Here is a 24,012-nt window from a genome sequence, read left to right as displayed (position 1 = left end):
CAGTCATAGGGCTTCATTTCTAATCAGTGCATGTCCTGTGGTTTCCTGCTGAAATCCTGCAACTATTTATACAACAAATGTTCTGCATTATTATTATTATTATTATTATTATTATTATTATTATTATTATTATTATTATTGCTCCACCATAGCTCAGGGGTGGACACAGCCTCTCCCAACTTTTGTGTCCTCAGATGTTGTTGGACTACAACTCCCATCAGCCCCAGCCAGCATGAGCAATGCTCAGGGATGATGGGAATTGTAATCTAGCAAAGGTTGAGAAAGGCTGTGATAGAGCATGTATTTTGCACGCAGGTCCTAGGTTAATCCCTGACATCTCAAGGTAGGGCTAGGAAAGACTCCTGTCTGAAATCTTGGAGGGCCACTGCCAGTCAGTGTTGACAGTACTGAACTAGATAGACCCTGTGGTCTGGCTCAGTGACAGCTTCTGATGTATGTTACAGTGCAAAAAGGGCCCTCCGGACAGCAATAACACTGGGAAAGCAACCCAGAACAACTTATAAAGTAGAACGAAGTATGGATGGGCCAGTATAAATCCAACACTAATGCACTATTATGGTGTCAATAACACATTGCAAAATACAACTGGGTGGAGGGGCACCGGTCTCGAGGGGTGCTTGGACCGTCCCTCTATATCTGCCCCCCCTCCCAGTTGAGACTTGCTCTGCCAAGCTAGATGAACTAGACCAGGGGTTTCCAAACTTCTCGACGGACCACTTGACATTTTCTGAGGATCTTGGCAAACCGCTCAATACTTTTTCTCCCTGTCGTGGCAATTGTAATGCCAGATGCTGCATTTCTGTTGTTTCTGTTAGTCCTTTTTTTTTTTTAATTGTAATACAATTTGCATTCCATAGAATTCAAAGGTAAATACAATGTAAGAAATAAAGAAGCAGTAAAAACAGAATTAAAGATCAATATGAATATTGAACACAAATATTCTATGAATGCAATTTGCAGACCTGGCGGGATGCTTTCTGTTGTGAAAGTTTGACTGTTCTTGCTCCACTGTGGTAAGAAAAGGCAGCTTGACAGAACATGAAAATGGCTGTAAGAGGATGCTTGTGTGGGGAGAAGCCTTCTGCACTGCAATACTTTCAGCTGACTCACTCTTACAAATCCGGGTGCAGGCATGCAGGCACTGGAAGATGGTTCCTTCCCAGGAGAAAGGAGAGGGTGAACGGTGTGCTCCTCAGCATTCATCTGGAATCATCAGTACATTTGGCAATCTACAGTGTAGCATATGCAGCCAAGGACAAGTCTCTGCGCCATGAACGTTACAGTCTAAATTCAGACGGGTGAGAGGGAAAAGGTAACCAAACGCAGATACACGTCCCTAGACTTTGTTTCAGCTGGGAATGAGGACTTAGGGGTCAGCCCAGAAGTTCTCCAGGTGTGGAGTGGAAAATGGGGGGTGGCAGGTGGGTGAGCTGAGAAGACACCTGAAGGGGTTGCAAAATGCTGGGGGGGGGGAGAGAAGACCCTGCAGCACTAAGACAGAAACACTTTCTTCCCAGTAATAGAGTTGCACAGCACAATCCTATCCAGACACATATTTTCTTTAATAAGTAGCCATGGTAATTGTTTTAAATATGTTTTTGATTCCTTGTTTTTAACTGTTTTCTTGATAATTTTAATGTTTTTTGTCAACTGCTTGAGGTCTTTACATTAAAGCAGTATATACATCTTGTTAAATAAAATACTCAGAAGTTAAGTCTCACTGAGCTCAGTGGGGCTTTCTTCCAGGGAAAATGCAGAGCCTGGAAAAGTTACTTTTTTTGAACTACAACTCCCATCAGCCCCAGCCAGCATGGCACTGGCTGGGGCTGATGGGAGTTGTAGTTCAAAAAAAGTAACTTTTCCAGGCTCTGGGAAAATGGCTACAGGATTGCAGCGTTAGCCTTTGCAGCAACCCAGGGGCAGATTTAGGGGGAGGAGACCTCGTCAACCGTGTGGGGCATTCATGTTCACTCTTGAAGCTAGCAGCACAGAGCTGTGTACAGAAGGGTGTGCACGCACGCACACAGACAGATAGAGACAGAGAGGGAGGGCTGTATTCAACTCCTACTCAGGCCCTATCTGCACTGTACATTTAAGGCAGTATCATACCATTTTAAACAGTCATGGCTTCCCCCAAAGAATCCTGGGAACTGTAGTTTGTTTAAAGGGTGTTGAGAGTTGTTAGGAGACTCTTAATCCTCTCACAGGGCTGCAATTCCCAGAGTTCCCTGGGAAGAGGATTGATTGTTAAACCACTCTGGGAATTGTAGCTCTGTGAGGGGAACGGGGGTCTCCTAAACACTCTCAGCACCCTTAACAAACTACAGTTCCCAGGATTCGGGGGTGCAGGGTTAGAAGCACTAGGTTGGTGAAGGTTGCTGCACTACAAGACTCCCCTCATATATAGTGACAGCACTTCAGAGCACCAGAGTTCTCCACTTAGCTATGAAGGTCCCTGGCTGACCTTGGGACAGTCACTCTGTCTCAACCTACCCTACCTCACAGGGTTGTTGTGAGGATAAAAGGGTTTGGAGAGAAACCGTGTATGCTTCCTTGGAGGAAATATGGGGTATCGGTGTAATAAAGTAAATAAAAGTGCTGTGCTTCTAATTCCCCTTTTATTTCAGTGGGAACTAAAACACATTCGGAAGTCTCCCACTGAAAGGCACTCAGCTCTGCCTGGATCGTGCCTGCAGGGCTCTGGTCCAATTTAACAAAAATACTGCGAGGAACTTTACATTGCTGAACTGGTTTATACACATTTATCTATACCCGGGGTATATATCTATACCCATCGACAACTGGGAAGCCTTGGTCCATGAGCGTCCCAATTGGAGGTCGGCTATTATCAAAGGTGCTATGGACTTTGAAGAAGCACAAATACAGGACAAATGGGACAAACAAGCTAAGTGGAAGGCATGTCAAACAGATCCTCATCGAGAACATCTTCCATCTGAAAACCGATGTCCTCACTGTGAGAGGCTGTGTGGATCCAGAATTGGCCTCCACAGTCACTTATAGACCCACTGTTAAAGACGTTATCTTGGAAGACAATCTTACTCGGCCACAAGCGATCACCAATGAAAATGAATGATACCCGGGGTGAGGAACCTGTGGCCCTCTGGATGCTGCTGAACTACAACTCCCATCAGCCTTGGCCACTCCAACTAGGACTGATGCGAGTTGACATCCAGGGTCCTTTGGAGGGCCACAGGTTCCCCAGCCCTGATCCATACCAGAACAGTGAATCTCACGTATTAATATAGAGACTGTAACATAGCCACCCTCTCCTCTCTGCTGGGCCCCACATCATGAGGTTTAGTGCAATTGAAAAACGGCCTTTGTGTTTTACTGGCTTTTCTGGTTTCCTCAGCCTTGGGGAAAATTCCACACTCGTGCCTCTCCGGCTTGGTCCCCACCAAGTTTTGAGCATCTAATCTAGCCTTCCTCAACCTAGACCCCTCCGGATGCTTTGGACTACAACTCCCATCAGCCCCGGCACGTGCTGGCTGGGGCTGATGGGAGTTGTAGTCCACAGCATCCGGAGGGCACCAGGTTAGAAATCTAGGAGTGAAGGAAGGAAGTTGCCTTATCCTGCGTCAGACCATAAGGTCCATCTAACACAGCTGTGTCTACACTGACTGGCAGCAGCTCTCGCCCAGCCCTACCTGGAGGTGCCACTGGGGATTGAACCGGGGCCCTTCTGCATGCAAAACAGATGCTCTACCACGGAGCGACGACCTTGCAAGAAGCACAGAGAGTTGCCGCCTGCCAGGGCAGACTATTTCTCTCCGTAAGCCAGCCTCGTCTAGAGTGGCCTTTCCCAACCTCTGGGTCCCCAGATGTTGCTGGACTACAATTCACATCATTCCTGAGAATTGGCCATGCTGACTGCAGGGGCTGATGGGAGTTGTAGTCCAGCAACATCTGAGGTTGGGAAAGGCTGCTCTAGATCTTTTCAGCTACAACTCCCATCGCTTCTGACCACTGGCTATACTGTGAGGGCTGATGGGGAGTTGTAGTCCCCTCAAAAGCATCTGGGGGGCACCAGGTTGGGGAAGGTTGCTCTAGTTAACATGGGGCTTATTCCCTGGGGAAGAGTGCCCATAAATGCAGGCTGTATCTGGCCTAGCAGCAGGAGTTCAGAGTAGGAAGGAGGCAAGTGAACATTTATAGGTGATGTGAGGAACCTGTAACCCTCCAAATGTTGTTGAACTACAACTCCCATCGTCCCCAGTAAGCATGGCCAATGGCCAGGGATGATGGGAGTTGTGGTTCAGCAACATCTAGAGGGCCAAAGGCCCCCTCACAGCAAAGATGCCATGTCACAAGTTTGGGTTTCATCTACCATGATGCCCATCAGCCCTGGCCAGCACAGCTGGAGGGCTACCAGGTGTGCAAAGAGGCCTCCCTACGTCCTGTTGCTTGGCAGGCAGTCCTACCGCATTCAGTGGCCTTACTCTCAGAGTGAGGGTGCACAGGATTTGCAAGCTCATTGTTCTTTATGGTGATGCTCCCTCCTTCCCCCCCCCCCTGCTAAAATCCATAGACACACACAACCCACTCCTTGGCATGTAAATTCCTACGCTGATTGCCTTATCTCAGAAAGCTGGTTCAGAATGGGAAAACAACATCATTTGACTTTATCTCAAGGCCCAGACTGAGATCAGGCAACCCTTGTGTTTACTTGGGTGTGTGGGCTTTGTGGCACAATGCATTTTCCAGAGGGTGGTCAGCAACACTTGTGGGCCAACACTGAAAGCAACCTGTGCTAGCAAGTCATTCTTTCAGTCTTGAGTGGGAGACGCCCACCAGTTCTCGCAATGATCATCTCTGCTAGTTCCCAAATGCACGAACTGCCCAGTTGGGTCACACTCGCCATGCATTGAGTCTAGCATTTGGTTTTCAGTACTGGCTAGTTCATAAGAACATATGAAGAGCCTCGCTGCTGGATCTGATAGCAGGCGATGGAAATGACCTTCTCTGCCTGAGAGCCTGGAGATCACTGCCAGTCAGAGTAGGGAATACTGGTCTAGATGGGCAAAGTGTCTGACCTGGGATAAGACAGTTTCCTATGGGACAGGGGTGTGCCTGACTGTTTTACCCACTGGAAATCTAAAGTTGGTGCAGGGAAATGACCCTTTTCCTTGCGAGCCGATTTTCTTATCAAAATTGCCCCTCCGGGGCAAGATACAAAGAGGAGCTGGGAGGGGGCAATTGCATTAAGTGGAATGGCCCCGAGGGAAAGAGATAAGCAGTCTCATGTGATCAAGACTGCAATTCCTGCAGCTGCTTTATGCTTTTTTTATTTTTTAAGGCCTCTTCTCCATGCCAGTGGTTCACAAACCTTTCCCCCTCATAGACCACTTGAAAATTGCTGAAGGTCTTGGTGGAGCGCTTAATGATTTCTTTGCCCGCTGTAGCAGTTGTAATGTGCTGTGCTAGATCTGGTATGATTTTAAACTGTAATTTACTGCTCTCGGAGCCAGCAGTGTAGTGGCACGTTCATAAGAGTCTCTTCATAATAGTCACAGCCACTCCCCCTTCTAAGATTATAGACTAATCTGGCCAGGCTTGAATACTACTTTTGGCTTCTCTGTCACCGTCAGAGATATTGCTTGAATTGCTGAACTGAGCATCTGCATGTTTATCTCCTGCTATTATCAAAATACTTGATGATGTAGATGGAATGCTATCACCAGGATTCACTGTCTCTTCTTCTGCAGTGACAGAATTCTTATTCTGCACAACCTGGCCTGGCATCCTGCAAGCCAATCGGAGTGAAAGGAAGCGAATCAGCCGCTGAGAAGACTCTTTTCAGTAGCTAACACTCTCCCCTTTCATGCAGATTGGCTCTTAGGGATGTCTTGTTGCGGGAGAAGGCATTAACAAGGATCTCATTCTCAACCCTGCAGCAAAAGAGGGGGGAGGGGCCATGGCTGTGACGATTATGAACAGACCCTGCACTTCTGAATTTGCCACCACACTGCGAGAGTGGAAGAACTTCTCCATCCGCCTTCTCCCCCCCCCCAAATACTTTTATGTACCATTGCCCAGGTCATCTTTTTGCTAAACTAAAATCCCTCAACCCTTCCAGTCCTTCTTCCAAGGAGGGTCCCCCAGTTCCTTAATCATTCTGCTGCCTGAGGCAAAGAACAAGCTGCCCCCCCCAACACTGCACATACCAAAGCCTAGTGAGATGTCACCGCACCTGAGGCAGTAGGCGAATTTGGGGAGGGGGGAGGAGGAAACAAAGACAGGCCAATTTCACACACAGCTCTGTCATGTAACAGAGGGGACAAACAGCCAGGTGGTGCTTCCATTACGCTCCCCCAGCATTTTCCACTTAAAGTGGCTGCTTCACTCTACCTGTTCCTCTTCCAGGTCTACAATGCCTTTCTGGCGATAGGACCAATTTAAAGCACCGGACTGTTTGGCTGCATCCACACCACAGATTTAAAGCACATGGCTTCTCCCAAAGGATCCTGGGAACTGTAGTTTGTTAAGGATGCTGGGAACTGGAGAAAGCCCATGAAAAAGAATTATTGTTGTTGTTGTCGTTATGTGCCTTCACGTCGATTTCGACTTATGGCGACCCCATGAATCAGTGACCTCCAAGAGCATCTGTCATGAACCACCCTGTTCATATCCTGTAAGTTCAGGTCTGTGGCTTCCTTTATGGAGTCAATCCATCCCTTGTTTGGCCTTCCTCTTTTTCTATTATCTTCTGTTTTTCCCAGCACTATTGTTGTATTATTATTGTTGTTGTCGTATTGTTGCTGTTATTGTTGTCGTATTATTATTGTTATTGTTGTCGTGGAATGGAGTTGGGCCAGCCAAAGAAAGGAACTTAAAAAAAAGAAAAGAAAACACCAGAGGGTTCCTCTTCATCTTTTCCTTCTGCGTTCAATTTCCAGGAGCTTCACATCATTCTCTGCTAACCCCGAGGATAAGGCAGGTCCATGGGAGATTAATGAACTCTCCTAACCTGGATGAATGGCAGATGAACCCCATCCCCCATCCGGGGAGGGGGACAGGGTAGAGGGCAGGGCAACGCTCCCCTGGAACGCAGCAAAAAATCCTGCAAGACATTTGCCAGCTCTGTGCGGACATGCCCAGAGAGAGAGAGAGAGAGAGAACAGGTGGGGGTGGGGGCAGTCAGGTAGGGAGGAAGATTTGCAGATATATATGAAGACATAAGAACATAAGAACATAAGAAGAGCCTGCTGGATCAGGCCAGTGGCCCATCTAGTCCAGCATCCTGTTCTCACAGTGGCCAACCAGGTGCCTGGGGGAAGCCCGCAAGCAGGACCCGAGTGCAAGAACACTCTCCCCTCCTGAGGCTTCCGGCAACTGGTTTTCAGAAGCATGCTGCCTCTGACTAGGGTGGCACAGCACAGCCATCACGGCTAGTAGCCATTGATAGCCCTGTCCTCCATGAATTTGTCTGATCTTCTTTTAAAGCCGTCCAAGCTGGTGGCCATTACTGCATCTTGTGGGAGCAAATTCCATAGTTTAACTATGCGCTGAGTAAAGAAGTACTTCCTTTTGTCTGTCCTGAATCTTCCAACATTCAGCTTCTTTGAATGTCCACGAGTTCTAGTATTATGAGAGAGGGAGAAGAACTATTCTCTATCCACTTTCTCCATGCCATGCATAATTTTATACACTTCTATCGTGTCTCCTCTGACCCGCCTTTTCTCTAAACTAAAAAGCCCCAAATGCTGCAACCTTTCCTCGTAAGGGAGTCACTCCATCCCCTTGATCATTCTGGTTGCCCTCTTCTGAACCTTTTCCAACTCTATAATATCCTTTTTGAGATGAGGCGACCAGAACTGTACACAGTATTCCAAATGCGGCTGCACCATAGATTTATAAAACGGCATTATGATATTGGCTGTTTTATTTTCAATACCTTTCCTAATTATCGCTAGCATGGAATTTGCCTTTTTCACAGCTGCCGCACACTGGGTCGACATTTTCATCGTGCTGTCCACTACAACCCCGAGGTCTCTCTCCTGGTCGGTCACCGCCAGTTCAGACCCCATGAGCGTATATGTGAAATTCAGATTTTTTGCTCCAATATGCATAATTTTACACTTGTTTATATTGAATTGCATTTGCCATTTTTCCGCCCATTCACTCAGTTTGGAGAGGTCTTTTTGGAGCTCTTCACAATCCCTTTTTGTTTTAACAACCCTGAACAATTTAGTGTCGTCAGCAAACTTGGCCACTTCACTGGTCACTCCTAATTCTAGGTCATTAATGAAGAAGTTGAAAAGTACAGGTCCCAATACCGATCCTTGAGGGACTCCACTTTCTACAGCCCTCCATTGGGAGAACTGTCCGTTTATTCCTACTCTCTGCTTTCTGCTTCTTAACCAATTCCTTATCCACAAGAGGACCTCTCCTCTTATTCCATGACTGCTAAGCTTCCTCAGAAGTCTTTGGTGAGGTACCTTGTCAAACGCTTTTTGAAAGTCTAAGTACACTATGTCCACTGGATCACCTCTATCTATATGCTTGTTGACACTCTCAAAGAATTCTAATAGGTTACTGAGACAGGACTTTCCCTTGCAGAAGCCGTGCTGGCTCTGCTTCAGCAAGGCTTGTTCTTCTATGTGCTTAGTTAATCTAGCTTTAATAATACTTTCTACCAGTTTTCCAGGGACAGAAGTTAAGCTAACTGGCCTGTAATTTCCGGGATCCCCTCTGGATCCCTTTTTGAAGATTGGCGTTACATTTGCCACTTTCCAGTCCTCAGGTACGGAGGAGGACCCGAGGGACAAGTTACATATTTTAGTTAGCAGATCAGCAATTTCACATTTGAGTTCTTTGAGAACTCTCGGGTGGATGCCATCCGGACCCGGTGATTTGTCAGTTTTTATATTGTCCATTAAGCCTAGAACTTCCTCTCTCGTTACCACTATTTGTCTCAGTTCCTCAGAATCCCTTCCTGCAAATGTTAGTTCAGGTTCAGGGATCTGCCCTATATCTTCCACTGTGAAGACAGATGCAAAGAATTCATTTAGCTTCTCTGCAATCTCCTTATCGTTCTTTAGTACACCTTTGACTCCCTTATCATCCAAGGGTCCAATCGCCTCCCTAGATGGTCTCCTGCTTTGAATGTATTTATAGAATTTTTTGTTGTTGGTTTTTATGTTCTTAGCAATGTGCTCCTCAAATTCTTTTTTAGCATCCCTTATTGTCTTCTTGCATTTCTTTTGTCAGAGTTTGTGTTCTTTTTTATTTTCTTCATTCGGACAAGACTTCCATTTTCTGAAGGAAGACTTTTTGCCTCTAAGAGCTTCCTTGACTTTGCTCGTTAACCATGCTGGCATCTTCTTGGCCCTGGCGGTACCTTTTCTGATCTGCGGTATGCACTCCAGTTGAACTTCTAATACAGTGTTTTTAAACAACTTCCAAGCATTTTCGAGTGATGTGACCCTCTGGACTTTGTTTTTCAGCTTTCTTTTGACCAATCCCCTCATTTTCCTCTTTTGAAGTCAAATGTGACCGTGTTGGAGTTTCTTGGCAATTGGCCAGTTACATGTATGTTTAATTGAATAGCACTGTGGTCACTGCTCGCAATCGGTTCAACAACACTTACATCTCGCACCAGGTCCCGGTCCCCACTGAGGATTAAGTCCAGGGTTGCCGTCCCTCTGGTCGGTTCCATGACCAACTGGTCTAGGGAATAGTCATTTAGAATATCTAGAAACTTTGCTTCTTTGTCATGACTGGAACACATATGCGGCCAGTCTATGTCTGGGTAGTTGAAGTCACCCATTACTACCACATTTCCTAGTTTGGATGCTTCCTCAATTTCATATCTCATCTCAAGGTCTCCCTGAGCATTTTGATCAGGGAGACGATAGATCGTTCCCAGTATTAAGTCCCTCCTGGGGCATGGTATCACCACCCACAATGATTCTGTAGAGGAGTCTGCCTCTTTGGGGGTTTTGAGCTTGCTGGATTCAATGCCTTCTTTCACGTATAGAGCGACTCCGCCACCAATACGTCCTTCCCTGTCCTTCCGATATAGTTTATATCCAGGGATAACCGTATCCCACTGGTTTTCTCCATTCCACCAGGTCTCCGTTATGCTCACTATATCAATGCTCTCCTCTAAGACCAAGCAATCCAGTTCTCCCATCTTGGTTCGCAGGCTCCTAGCATTAGCATACAGGCACTTGTAAGCAGTGTCTCTCTTCAAGTGTCTTTGGCACTTGTGGTTTGGCCTGTGGTAATTTTGCTCTTCTGAATTTATATCCTGTGCCCCTGCTCTCACAATGTCTACAGATGCTCTGGGCTGACTTTTGCTACTCTGCTGCACATCTGGGCACGAGGATGGGCCAAGTTCCTTTCCTCCCCAGAATTGACTAGCTTAGGGCTTAGAAACCTTTTTCTAAGTGGGCACATGTGCAAACTGGAGACACTATCGCGAACATCACAAGCATGCACACCACAATTCCTGCTTTCAAGCCTTATTTCAGCAGGGGGAGAGGGCCCTGTGGACTCCAGCAAAGGCTTCTGTAGGCACATGGGCTCCTGTGGGCATGGCTTTGGTGACCCCTACACTAGCCAGTTAGCAAAATTTTCTGCTGTGTTCTGAATTTCAGCTTTTCCGCACTTTGTATAACCAACATCCATTGTGTTGTTAAAGGATTGGTGTTTAGAAGTGAGCTCCTACTGGGAGAAAGGGTGGGATATAAATCTAAAAAAAAAATAAAGTTCTGTTTTGTTTTGTTAGAAGTTATTGTTCTAGAGCCAGTGTGGTGTTGTGGTTAGTGCGGGACTCAGAGCTAGGAGACCAGGGTTCAAATCCCCACTCAGCCATCAAGCTCACTGGGTTAGTCACTGTCTCTCGGCCTAACCTACATCACAGGGTTGCTGTGAAGATAAAATGGAGAGGGGGGAGAACCATAGCTTTTATTTATTTATTTATTCTTTGATTTATATCCCGCCCTTCCTCCCAGTAGGAGCCCAGGGTGGCAAACAAAAGCACTAAAAACTTTAAAACATCATAAAAACAAACTTTAAAACACATTAAAACAAAAACATCTTTAGAAACGTTTCTTAAAAAAAGCTTTCAAAACATCTTCTAAGATTAAAAACATTTTAAAAAAGAAGGTTTATATACTACTTTGAGCTCCTTGGAGGAAAGGTGGGATTTAAATGTAAGAAATAAAGAAGTAAGTCAACGTGGGAAAGCGTTTAAAAGCGTGCAGACACACCTCACCTGCAGATGATGATGATAACAGAAACTGTGACAGTTCAGTTCATTGAATCAGAAGCTAGTGGTTCTAGGGTTGCCAGGTTCATGGTCTGAGACTGATCCTGTAACTTTATGACAAGAGAAAGTCAGCCAAGTGCAGGTGTTCTTGCAACGCTGTAATGGGAAAAACCACAAGGTGGAATTCTCCCTTCCCCCTGCACAACTTTTAAAGACACAGAAGACCTCTCGGTTGCCAGCTCCAGCTCCAAGAGGTCTTTTGTGTCTTTAAAAGTTGTGCAGGGGGAAGGGAGAATTCCACCGTGTGGTTCTTCCCATTACAGGGTTGCAAGAACACCTGCACTTGGCTGACTTTCTCTTCTCCTAAAGATACAGGATCAGTCTCAGGCAAAGAACCTGGCAACCCTAGGTGGAGGGGAGGCAGACTATTGCAAAATAAATGAATATATTAGGCAAAGAGCCTTCAGTGATGTATAGTGTTGGGGGGAGGATTTGGGGAAAGAATTTTTAGCGTGAGAACAGGGGTGTTAATGGGGACATAGAACTGTGGCTATTTTATCCATGAACTATTATTGAAGGACATTGAAGACAACATCCTTCCTCCTCCTCCAATAAATCTAGGAAGCCCAAAACTCTTCCAGAGAAAGTTTCACCCTGAAGCATTTTTGCGTTAAAGCAAAGAATCCAGCTGCACTCATTGCATTCCCCTCCCTTACATATTGCTGCCATCCCATCTAAACAAAAGAAAAAGAAAAACAACCCAAATTTGCAGCTTAGTAAGAACAGAAAATATTTAGCCATGCAACGTTCATTACCTTCCCCAGGAAATACGGGGGATGAAGACAGCTTTTATATGGCCTGACCACATAATTACAGAGGCTGGCTGAGCAAAAATGTTAATACCAGACCAGAAAAATGTGTTCTGCATTAATCCTGACATGAAATTCGTTGGAAATAGCGAAGGACCAAAGGCGCTGCTTGGGCCGCCTCCTTTCTCTCCTGCATACCTCTGCAGAGGCTTAATTTGAGCCAGGCCTCACCCTCAGGACTGCGCAAAGCGAGTGGGACACAGAAAACTGCCTTCTAATGAGTCAGATCATTGGTCCACCCAGCTCACTGCTGTCTACGCTGACTGGCGGCAGCTCACCAGGCCTTCTGGCAGGAGACTCTCCCAGCCTGACCAGGAGATGCCACTGGGGATTGAACTTGGGACCTTCTGCATGCAAAGCGGATGCTCTGCCCCTGAGCCACAGCTGGCGATGTGAGCTCTTGTGCTGGGCGGACAGCTAACTTAAAGATGGTGCAAGATTTTGAGGTCGTCAGAATCCTCGCACCAACACTGTCAGAGGTGCTTCAGTATTCCCATTTTACAGATGAAGAACTGAGGCTGGGGCACTGTAGGGAATCATGAGGATGGGCCTGGATACCAAAGCTCTGTCTGCAGCAGGCAGAGTTACCAGTCGTATGTCATTCCCTCGCTGCTGCATTCTACCAGCAAGGAACGCAACACACCTGAAAACCAACTGAATCCTAGAACAATCCACTGTTCACGCTGTGGTATAGATGTGTAAGGGTGCACGGCAAAGGGTGTTACACAATTTGCTGTTTGTTCATACTCGCAATAGCCTAGTCCTTATTGAAGTCGCACCGCTCCAAACTGTAGGTGGGATCTCCCATCATCAAATCTCTGGCTGTGTACACACACCATACATTTATAGCACATTTAAAGGACATGACTTCCCTAAAGGACTCCTGGGAACTGTAGTTTGTAAAGAGTGCTGGGAACTGTAGCTCTGAGCAGGGGTGTAGTCATCCAGGGTCTCAGAGGGTCTTAGACCCCTTACATATTGGTGAGCCAGGTCCCTGCAGGGTCCCTATGTCTCCAGCATCCTATGAGCCTATCAGCATGAAAGGGCACTGTGTTAGCTGCTGGGAAGAGTCTTCTAACTTGCTTCCTTGTCCTTTCCCGCCGATTGGATCCAGTTAGAGTGAAAGAAGTTCCTACTTCAAAAAGACAAGTTGTGCACAATAAGAATTCTGTCACTGCAGAAGAAGAGACAGTGTATCCTGGTGATAGCATTCCATCTGCATCATCAAGCAGTTTGGTAGTAGCAGGAAATAAACATGCAGACGCTCAGTTCAGCAATTCAAGCAATATCTCTGACGGTGACAGAGAAGCCAAAAGTAGTATTCAAGCCTGGCCAGATTAGTCTATAATCTTAGAAGGGGGAGTGGCTGTGACTATTATGAAGAGACTCTTATGAACGTGCCACTACACTGCTGGCTCCGAGAGCAGTAAATTACAGTTTAAAATCATACCAGATCTAGCACAGCACATTACAACTGCTACAGCGGGCAAAGAAATCATTAAGCGCTCCACCAAGACCTTCAGCAATTTTCAAGTGGTCTATGAGGGGGAAAGGTTTGTGAACCACTGGCATGGAGAAGAGGCCTTTTTTAAAAATAAAAAAGCATAAAGCAGCTGCAGGAATTGCAGTCTTGATCACATGAGACTGCTTATCTCTTTCCCTCGGGGCCATTCCACTTAATGCAATTGCCCCCTCCCAGCTCCTCTTTGTATCTTGCCCCGGAGGGGCAATTTTGATAAGAAAATCGGCTCGCAAGGAAAAGGGTCATTTCCCTGCACCAACTTTAGATTTCCAGTGGGTAAAACAGTCAGGCACACCCCTGTCCCATAGGAAACTGTCTTATCCCAGGTCAGACACTTTCCCCATCACAGCCTGTATTCTCTACTCTGACTGGCAGCAATCTCCAGGCTCTCAGGCAGAGAAGGTCGTTTCCATCGCCTGCTATCAGATCCTTTTTTCAAAGGTGTAAATACTGGTGACCGAATCAGGGGTCCTTTGCACGTAAAGCAGGCACTTTGCCACTGAGCTGCAGCCCTTTCCCTCAATTCTGGAAAAACACTCATTGAGCTGAAAGTTATATGTACCTTAAAGACCAAGGCTCCATCTGCACTGTCCATTTAAAAGCGTATCATACTACTTTGCACAGTCATGGCGTCCCCCAAAGAATCCTGGAAACTGTAGTTTGTGAAGGGCACTGAGAGTTGTTAGTAGTTAAGAGTGTTGGACTGCGACCTGGGAGACCAGGGTTCGAATCCCCACACAGCCATGATGCTCCCTGGGTGACCTGGGGCCAGGCACTGCCTCTCAGCCTCAGGGGAGGGCAATGGTAAACCACCTCTGAATTCTGCTTACCATGAAAACTCTATTCATAGGGTCACCATAAGTCGGGATCGACTTGAAGGCAGTCCATTTCAATTTTTTTCATTCTCCAGGATGGGTTTACCGTCAATCCCTCTTCCGGGGTAGTTCTCACACAAGAAGAGCCCTTCTGGATCAGACCAAAGATCCATCTATCCAGCACCCTGTTTTCTACAATGGCCAATCAGATGCCCTTGGGCAGCCCGGAAGGAAGACATGAGCGCAACAGACTCCCAACATCTGGGACTCAGAGGCATACTTACAATTTGCATTGTGCTGTCAAGTGATCAAAGTGTTTCACATTTATTATCTAGTAGTAACCCTTACAAAAAAAAAGACAATCCTGTAATGTAAGCCAATATTATAATTACCCCCATATTGCAGATGGGAAGACTGAGGCTTGGGAGAGAATAGGCAGCCTAAGTCCACCCAGGCAGTTCAGAGCAGAGGTGAGAGTCGAACTGGAGGCTTCCTGATTTTGCTGCTATGTCTCTTTGTCGCTATGTCTCTTTGTCGCTCCACTACACTTGTAGCCACTGATGGCTTTTATCCTCCGTGAATCTGTCTAATCCTTTTTTGAATTGGGATTTGATGGGATGGCCATCACGACATTTTGCAGGAACGGCGAATCCCACCATTTGAAGATGTCTCTCCTGAATTTCCTGCTAATTAGTTTGACTGGATGACCCAAAGTGCTTCTCTTCTGATAGAGGGGGAAAAACATCACCCCATCCACATTATCCACACCACACGTGATTTTATAAACGTTTATCATGCCCTCCCCATCCTCCAACCCACTTTCTCCTAACCTGGACCACCTCCCCCCTGCTACTCTTCACCTTTGTCTTGTATGCAAGGTACTTCACATCCTTGATCATTTTAAACTGCTCTTTTCTGGTCCTCTCCCAGTTCTACAATATCCATTTAAAGACGAGGCAATCAGAACTGTACATAAGTATTCCAAGCGTGGCTGCATCATAGACGTATAAAAACGCTCTACAAATCCTGCTCCTTTTCTTCTGGGCCCCTTTCCAAGTACTCCCTAGCATAGAATTCATCTATTTCACAGCTAGGACAACATTTTTATTGAGCTCTCCACCAGGACCCCAAGATCTCTTTCCTGGAGTGGTCAGTCAGTGGCAGTTCAGTCCTCATTAGCACATAAGTTGGGGGTTTCGTCCCCAGAAGTGGGTTATTATGGTCAAGCCATACTGTCCTTGGAAGAGCAGATAGCGAGACATGGCAGAGTGGATCCAGATTTGGATTTGAGGGTAGCAGCTGTCACTTAACTTGAAACTTTCACCTGGGGAAGAGCTGGCAACTGCTTTGCATGTATGCAGAAGATCCCAGGTTCAAATGCTGGCATCTCCAGGTAGTGCTGGGAGAAATTCTTTGCACACTGAGACCAAAGATTACTGACTACCCGGTAGTCACAGAGTGTTTCTGATTAGCCAAGAATCTAAAACTCTGCTTTGTCTCTCTGAGGTTGTTATGCAGGCCTGTGTGTAGTCTGCATTTGAAAAATAATTTCTGGAGCAGATCTGCATGTCGTCGTGTTGTTTTGCACAATTCTTTCTGTTTCTGTTAGCCATGGCAAGGGGTTACATAGTATGCTGAAGTCCAGCCCACAATGAATCATACAAGCAGAATTTGGGGTGTACCAAATAACCATGAACATGCATAAAAGTTGTTTCTGGAAAGAAAACAGCTCTCTATTCATGCTCAGAGGCACTTTCTCCTACAGCCAGCCTGTATTTTGACATAGAAAAATAGTCCCAATGAATGTATGAGACTGGAAACTCAGGCTGCAGTCTTAGACACACTTACTTGGGAGTAAGCCCCACTGGGCTTACTTCGAAGGAGAGAGCGATAGGATTGCATTGTCAAACTCCAAGCCCTTGACACTGTCTTCCTAGTGGCCAATATTGGCAGGACCTGCCTCAAAAATCTTTACTGCATTTTATTCTCTTTTTCTAGACATGATATTCTCCTGGCATCACTCGAGAAGAGAGAAAATGGAGACTGTGTTCCAGATTATTATATAGGTTCAAAACTCAGGATCTTTATTATTTATATAGCAGTGGGGAGAACTAGAAGCCTACCATGTGTCATCTGAAGAAAACCAATTCTACAACCTGGACACAGCTCTTAAAACGTTGTGCATCCACAGATTTCAACATTAAGAAAAAATAAAAATCCCCACAGTTTCAGGGACAAGAGTTTTGTAGTCACTGGAAACACACCTGCTCCACCGTCATGCACACTATGAGGCATAAGCTCTATCAAAATGAACAGGGATATTTTCTTGCACAGATGTAATCACTTCATTGGGGCTTTTGGAGACTTTCCTTTTCAGTTGTACCCCACTAAGTTTAATAGATTTTTAATCTACTTTTTAAGAGACCCCTTCACAAAATGGTAAACAGATACAAATCAAACAACCAAAATACAGTTCAAAGCTTTATTTTTTAAAGGGGCTAGCTTCAATGGGAGATGATGTTAGGTTTTCCTAAACGTTTGGGTATTTTTTTTAATTGTTTCACTAACATTCACATCCTTTAATACTGCTTAATAAGAATCTGCAAGATTTAGATTGTCCAAAAAGTGGAGGCATATCACCCTCAAAAATCCCAAATATCTTTCCAAATATATGTTTAAGGATGAACCCTCTGGAGCAAAGTCCATGCACTCTTAATCATCAAACATATCAAGAGATACAAGTAAGCCAGGGTGGCGGGGGGGGGGGGAGGAGGACTAAAGGCTCAACCAGCAGTTCAGCCTTCAGAGTACACCAGCCACAACTATGTCTCATATCCAGGGCTTTTGGCATAACAACAGCTGGGTATGTGTGCTAAAAACCTGATGCTACAAAACACTTAATTGCGTTCCAACACCGCCACATCATCTCCAACACACACACACACCCCTGTCAAAGCTGGAAGGTCTTCAGAGAAATGAAGTAGGTTAAAAAAAGAAAACTCCGGTAAATTTTGCTATTTCTAAATTCTTGTACCTAATTTTCTCTTGCGCGCGCCTGTAGTTTTCTCCGTTATCTGTTTTACACTGTAAGCTCCCAGGAAGCGGAAACTAAGGCGTACCTGGGAGTAAGACCCACTGCACCCAATGGAGCTTACTTCTGAGTACATTCAATGGATTGCAGCCTAAAGTACTAAGTACATTGAGAGCATGATATAATCAATGGTAACTGCGTAATTCTTCCCCTGTTCACCATTGCCTCCATTTCCCTTCTCATCTTCTATTGCTGTCTCCCCTGCTTGCTGAATTATACACTGTAAGTTCCTGGGGGGCAGGGACCTACTTTCTGATACCTTGCAAAGCGGCCTACTCACTCTCAAGGGTAATAATGATACCTAGTTCCATGCCCAACCAAGTTAGGGAATTTATATGGTTGGTGTTGGCCCCTAAACGGTGGGATTGCAAACCGCTGACTGAAGTTTCACATGAAGGGCTGTTTTAATAATGGATGTTCTTTCAAACTGTGAACTGCTGGAAAGTGGTATACAATATTATAATTAACTAATAGATAAAATAAAGATGAACAGAAAGGCCTGAATCACTGAATAATTTGTAGCCTATTCTGTGTCCAAGACAGATGGCTGCTGGCTGTGTTCATTGGTGCCTCTACAATCCAATTGTAATCACATTTACAGAGAAGTAATGATCGCTGATTTCAACAGGACTCGCTTCCAAAAAAAGTATGCTTAGGGTTTCAGCTTTTTTACTTTAAAAGGCCTCTTTCTTATCTTGATGTAATTCATGGTGTCGACTCAGATGTAAAGTTCCATTAATGGACTTTACTGCCAGGAAAGTGTACATAAAATTCCAGCCCAAGCCTCACAACAGTCCTCTGAGGTGGGCCACTGTTGTTCCCATTTCACAGCAAGCACACTGAGTCTGAGTGCCAGTGGGCTGAGGGTCCATAGTGAAGTGGGAATTTGAACTCGAGTCTCTAACACGTTTTGTTCATTGCTGACCCTTGTTGTCTCTTTGTCCCTCTCAGCCTTCCCTTTTGTGGAAGGAACACTTTCCAAGCAAATTGTGGTGCTCCAGAGAACAGAGTTTATTGAGACATAAACCAGAAGCGCTTGCTGGGAGCGTAGGTGCAAACCAAACTCTGCCAATCACAGGAAAAGCACAGCTTTTTATAACCGTTTTGACATCATAAACCGAACGGGGCCAAATCCAACCCCTTATCCCCTATAACTGATGAAACTGCATTTTTAGGCCTAGCCTCCCGGCCATGGTCGGGTCTGCCTCTTTATTTCCCCATGTCTACACTAAAAATATCAAAAGTACATAGACTAATCAGCAGTCTTTACTACTCCTCATTTCTTTCTGCTGTGTTGCACTATTTTACATCTATTAAATAAGTTTCAACACTGACACATCAGCAGCTTCTAATTTCGATTCTAACCAAGCATAATTCCTTGAAACGTTGTCCATGCTAAAACATTGTTTTGGCTTTTCCCTATGCTTACACACAAATAAAACAATTCATTAATAATTGGTGATTACTAAAGGAACAGAAATTTATATAGTAATTCAGAAATCTCATTCCTCACTTTGCTGCAGCCTTCCCCAACCCAGTGCCCTGCAGATGTTTTGGACTACAACTCCCATCAGCCCCAGCATTATACAGCGGTGCTGGCTGGGATTGACGGGAGTTCAAATCCAAAATATCTGGATGGCACCAAGTTGACAAAGGCTGCTTTACTGGGTTTGTGAGCCTTCTCCTCTCCTCTCCCCCTCCCCATGTCAAAATTTGGACTGCAAGATTCTAAGGGCAACGAGGACCTATTCTTTTTACCCAGCTGCTGTCACTAAAAAGCCTTGCGTGCATTTATACACATAAACACATTAACAAAACCTCATACGTAATCTTACAGGTGCTTCTGTTTTGCATTATTTAACCTGGGGTAACTTCCCCCCCCATCGTGAACATATATTAGGATCCCCACGCCACGCGGAACGGAGGGAGGTGACCCACTCTTTAAAGCAACAACAACACACCCTTAAGCATCTCCAATAGTAAACCAGAGTGGGTAATTTGAAGAGTAACTATTTTAGGTTTGGGGGATCTTGAGTGTGGACCCCATGTTTTCCAGGACAACACCCTCTCCACTAGTGGAGCCCACTGGGTTTCTTACTGCCCCCCCCATGGCAGCTTGTTTCATTTCTTTGTAAAACTCATCTGCCTGGTGACACATACAGGACGCTTCAGACGTCTGCAGGTCTAAACAGTTCAAGTAACTCTGAGAGCTGAGTTAACTATTGCCTTTCTTTCGGAGCTTGGAAAACCTTGGGAGGGGGGAAGAGAGTAATTTGCCCAGGGTTTGAACCCGGCTCCAACTCTGACCCACCTCAAAGGGCTCTTCTGAGGACATACAAGATTTTAAAAATAAATAAATCTGTACATCTTTTGGGGGGCATGAAAAGTGCTATATAAATTTGCTGCCCTGGGCTCCTACTGGGAGGAAGGGTGGGATAGAAATCAAACAATAAATAAATAAGTGCCACTAATCACTGATTTATTTATTTATTTAAAAAGAGGTTTGAGAGCTTGAAGTTGTTTGGGAGCAGTATTCTCACACTTAAACACCTTCTCAGATTCCAGCTATGAGGAGTGCATGTGTATTTGTGTGTTTACTGCGAGCTACTCCGTATTGATGATGGCGCACTCTATTTATGCCCAGAAGCACGCTTTCCTCTTTTATGACTGCTTCAGGTGGGTTTTTTTTAGGACTTTCAAAACAAGTTCAGACGTGGGCGGGGGCTCAGCTTGCTACTACGAACCTTGCTCTTAACGAACACAACTAAAAGCAAACACCCCACCGCCCTAAAAGTCAAACTCATTGTCAAAGCCCTGTCCACTTCAGGAGCAACCCAGCCGGACCCTTTTTAAGGCCGCGATCCTCTTTGCGCGTCAACGTAGGACGGAGCCCAGTTGGGTTTAGCGGGACTTACTCCCGAGGAAGCACGCACAGACTCCGGTTGTTATACGTCCCCATTCATTTTTTACTTGGAGAGACTGAAGCTGAACTCTCTTCATATCAAAAGGTTTTTTCACTTGGGCTGAATTGCGCTCTTAGATCTTAGCGCACCTAAGATCTCCATCCATTGCCTGGGTTAAAAGGCAAAAGCGAGGGGGGAGAGGGAGGAGAGAGGGATGGAAGATGGCTGTACCTACTACGAAGACAAAGGGCAAACTCACCTTTGCAGAGACTGACTGGAGCAGCAACAGGAGACAGGTCAAGGCAGCCTTCGTCAGTTTCGCGTCAGTTTCACCCCAGGCTCCTCTTTGGAAAGGCATCGCGATTCTTCCTCGCGCCGGATCCCAATTTTATATTTATATTTTTTTAAAAAGCAACGCAGAGGCGCTTTGCTCTTTGAGCCGAATGAACAGATTTAAAAACAAACCAAAAACTTTTTTTGGGGGGGGGTAATAAATAAATAAATACAAAGCGTCTCCCACCAAGTCTTCACTATAACGCCACCAATAGCTTCTCACAGTCCGAAAAGACCAGGGCGGGGTGGGGGCTCTAAGATCCGCTTGCAGGAAAATGGGAAAATACACACACCCCCAAAAAACCCTAAAAGGGGGAAAAGGAGTACAAATTCCTTCCCACCGCCGTCCTTCCTTTCCCCCCGTCTTTCATTTATCTTTTTTAAAAAGAAACTGCAAAAACTAAAGCGGCCTCGCGGGGTGGCGGGGAGAGAGAGCGAAAAAAAGACGCGGCAGATGCCCCTCTAGAGGCGGCGGCGGCAGGAGGAGCCTCTTGTCCCCGAGGAAGGAGGAGAAGAAGAAGGGTTGAAGTTTGGAAGCGGCGGGGGGACGATTAAAAACAAAATGAGGCGTCGGGGAGGGGAAGCCCCGCTCGGCTGGGCAAAGGAAGCCGGCAGGCGCCCGCAGCAGCAGCAGTAGTAGTAGCAGCCAAGACGAGCGCTGCGCCGGCTCCGTCGCCTCCCGGTTCCGCAAGCGCCGCACTCGTCTGGATCGCGATCGCAGCCCCCAAACAGGCGGCAGGGGAAAGTTTGTCCCCGGAGGAGAAGGAGGGCGGGGGTGGGGGGGGTGGATTCCTGCCCGCCTCCCTCTCGGATTCTGCCGCTGCTTCCAAGACCCGCAAAGGATCTGCCTCGCTGCTCGCTGGCCTGTCTCCTCCCAGGGGTGGGTGTTGGGTGTGCCCTCCACGCCTCCTCTCTGTTTCTCCCCCCCACTCCCAAATAGGAAACATATATGAAGGGGGGGGGAGTTCAAGGCAGGCATAAGGCAAGGAGCGCCTCCGAAGAGCCGGGACGCTAGATTAGGCCAGTGGCCCCCCTCTAGGCCAGCCTCTTGGTCTCACGGGGACCGACCAGATGCCTCTGGGAAACCCACACGAGCACGTTCCCAGCGACTGGTATTCAAAGGCACGCTGCCTCCAACAGCGGAGGTGGGACTTACGAAGCTGCCATATACTGAGTTAGGTCCTTGGTCTACTTTGCTCAGTATTGCCTACACTGACTGGCAGCAGCTCTCTAAGATTCCAAACAAGGAGTCTTTCCCAGCTGTGCTTTGAGGTGTCGGGGATTGAACCTGCTTTGCATGCAGAAGGTCCCAGGTTCAACCCCAAGCATCACCAGGTAGGGCTGAGAGAGATTCATACCTGAAGAGCTGCTGCCAGTCCGTGAAGACAGTACTGAGGTAGATGGACCAATGGTCTGTCTCAGATAAGGTAACTTCCCAAGCTCCTGTCTGCACTCACCCTCAGTAGCATAGTGGCAAATTGAGAAGTGCAGGGTCTCTTCATGTCAGTCATAGCCACACACCCTCCCTCTTTTTTTTGCAGCCAGATTGAGAATGAGATCCTTGTTAATGCCTTCTCCCACAACAGACATCCCTAGGAGCCAATCAGCATGAAAGGGGAGAATCTTAGCTACTGAGAAGACTCTTCTCAGTGGCTGACTCGTCTCCTTTCACTCCAATTGGCTCCAATCAGCAGGAAAAGACAAGGAAGCATGTTGCAAGACTTTTCTCAGTGGTTAACACAGTCCCCTTTCATGCTGATTGGCTCACAGGATGCTGGAGATACAGGGACCCTGCTGGTGCCCTGCTTCCAAAAAAGTAAGGAGTCTAAGAACCCCTGAGACCCTGGACGACTACACCCCTGCTCACCCTGGAACATTGGGATGCTTTTCCCTCAGGAAGGTCCTGGTTCCCCTTTTCTTGCATGGTTAAGGAAGCAAGCAGATACATTTCTGCTCTGCCAGCTACGTCGAAGCTGAGCTTATCTTAGTTCAGTGTTATGCATTTGCTTGAAAGATGCAGCAGTTATTATGAGGTATTGCAAAAATAACTGCAATGAACGCTCTTCAAGTATCCTGGTGGGTTCTTGTGTGCGCATGTGCAACGACAACCAGTGTGGTGTAATGGTTAGGGTGTTGGACTCTGACCTGGGCGAACCTCCACTCAGCCAGCCATGAAGCTCACTGGGAGACCTTGGGCCAGTCACCGTCTCTCAGCCTAACCAGGGTTGGCACCAAAGAGGGGAGGGGGGAGGGGAAAGTGCCCCCCCAACAAGGAACTCCCCCCCACCTAGTATATTTTAGCCATCTAGAAATATTCTTTGCCCCTTCTATGCCCCCCCCCCAGAAACCCACCTCACAGGATTGCTGTGAGGATAAAATGGAGAGGGAGAACCATGCATACACCACTTTGAGCTCCTTGGAAGAAAGGTGGGATATAAATGTAAGACTCTTCAATAATAAACTTATTCAGTAGCACAATCCCATATAGGTCTGTTAAATGATTTTATGGTTTTTAGGAGTTTGTTTTTATCTTGCATTACACTTCGATGGCTTTATGCTGTGGAACAGCCTATAAATTTGTTTAATAACAACAACAACAACAACAAAGTAGTAGTAGTAGTAGCAGTAGTAGTAAGTCCCACAAAGGTCTATGGGGTTTACTCTAATGAGTATGCATAGGGTTACAGACTTACAGGGCAGCCCTATGCAAGCCTACTCAGTTCAGCTGAGTTCGGTGAGTATAAGTTTGTATAGGATTGCTTGCTTGATCAGACAAAGTAAACTCAGAAGTAAATCCTACTGACTTTATGGAGCTGATTCCTAGGTAAGTTTGTACAAGAGTGTAGCCTTACAGCACAATAATCTTAAACATGCCTACTCAGAAGTAAGTCCTGTTGAAATCAGTGGGGCTGACTCCCAGGTAAGTGGGGTTAGGAGTTCAGTGAGATTTACTCTAGGAAAGTGGGGTTAGGATTGCAGCTTGAATATCTTCAAGAGCAGGCCTTTCAACGCTGCAATCCTATATCTATTTTCTAGGAAATAAGACCCATTGGAGAGAGCCAGTGTGGTGTAGTGGTTAAGGTGCTGGGTTCGAATCACCACAAAGCCATGAAGCGCACTGGGTGACCTTGGGCCAGTCACTGCCTCTCAGCCTCAGAGGAAGGAAATGGTAAACCCCCTCTGAATACTGCTTACCACGAAATCAACTACAAGGCAGTCCAT

The 24,012-nt window shown here is 46.2% G+C and overlaps 1 protein-coding gene across 2 annotated transcripts in view; it reads right to left on the bottom strand.

Moving 5' to 3' along the window:
* LOC133365381 (tumor necrosis factor receptor superfamily member 16-like) overlaps positions 1 to 21,661 on the bottom strand; it is a 56,088-nt gene extending 34,427 nt beyond the window's left edge. Inside the window, exon 1 of one of the 2 annotated variants that reach the window (XM_061587194.1) lies at positions 20,717 to 21,661. In XM_061587194.1, the coding sequence (XP_061443178.1) occupies positions 20,717 to 20,815 (99 nt within the window). In that variant the 5' untranslated portion in view covers positions 20,816 to 21,661. The remainder of the gene's footprint in view (positions 1 to 20,716) is intronic. The other variant, XM_061587198.1, reaches the window with a different exon arrangement.
* Positions 21,662 to 24,012: the final 2,351 nt, after the last annotated feature.

Source organism: Rhineura floridana, chromosome 10 (assembly GCF_030035675.1).
Source record: "Rhineura floridana isolate rRhiFlo1 chromosome 10, rRhiFlo1.hap2, whole genome shotgun sequence".
NCBI lineage: Eukaryota > Metazoa > Chordata > Lepidosauria > Squamata > Rhineuridae > Rhineura > Rhineura floridana.
Note: the sequence above shows the minus strand (reverse complement) of the source record. Positions and strands in the feature narration are given on the sequence as shown.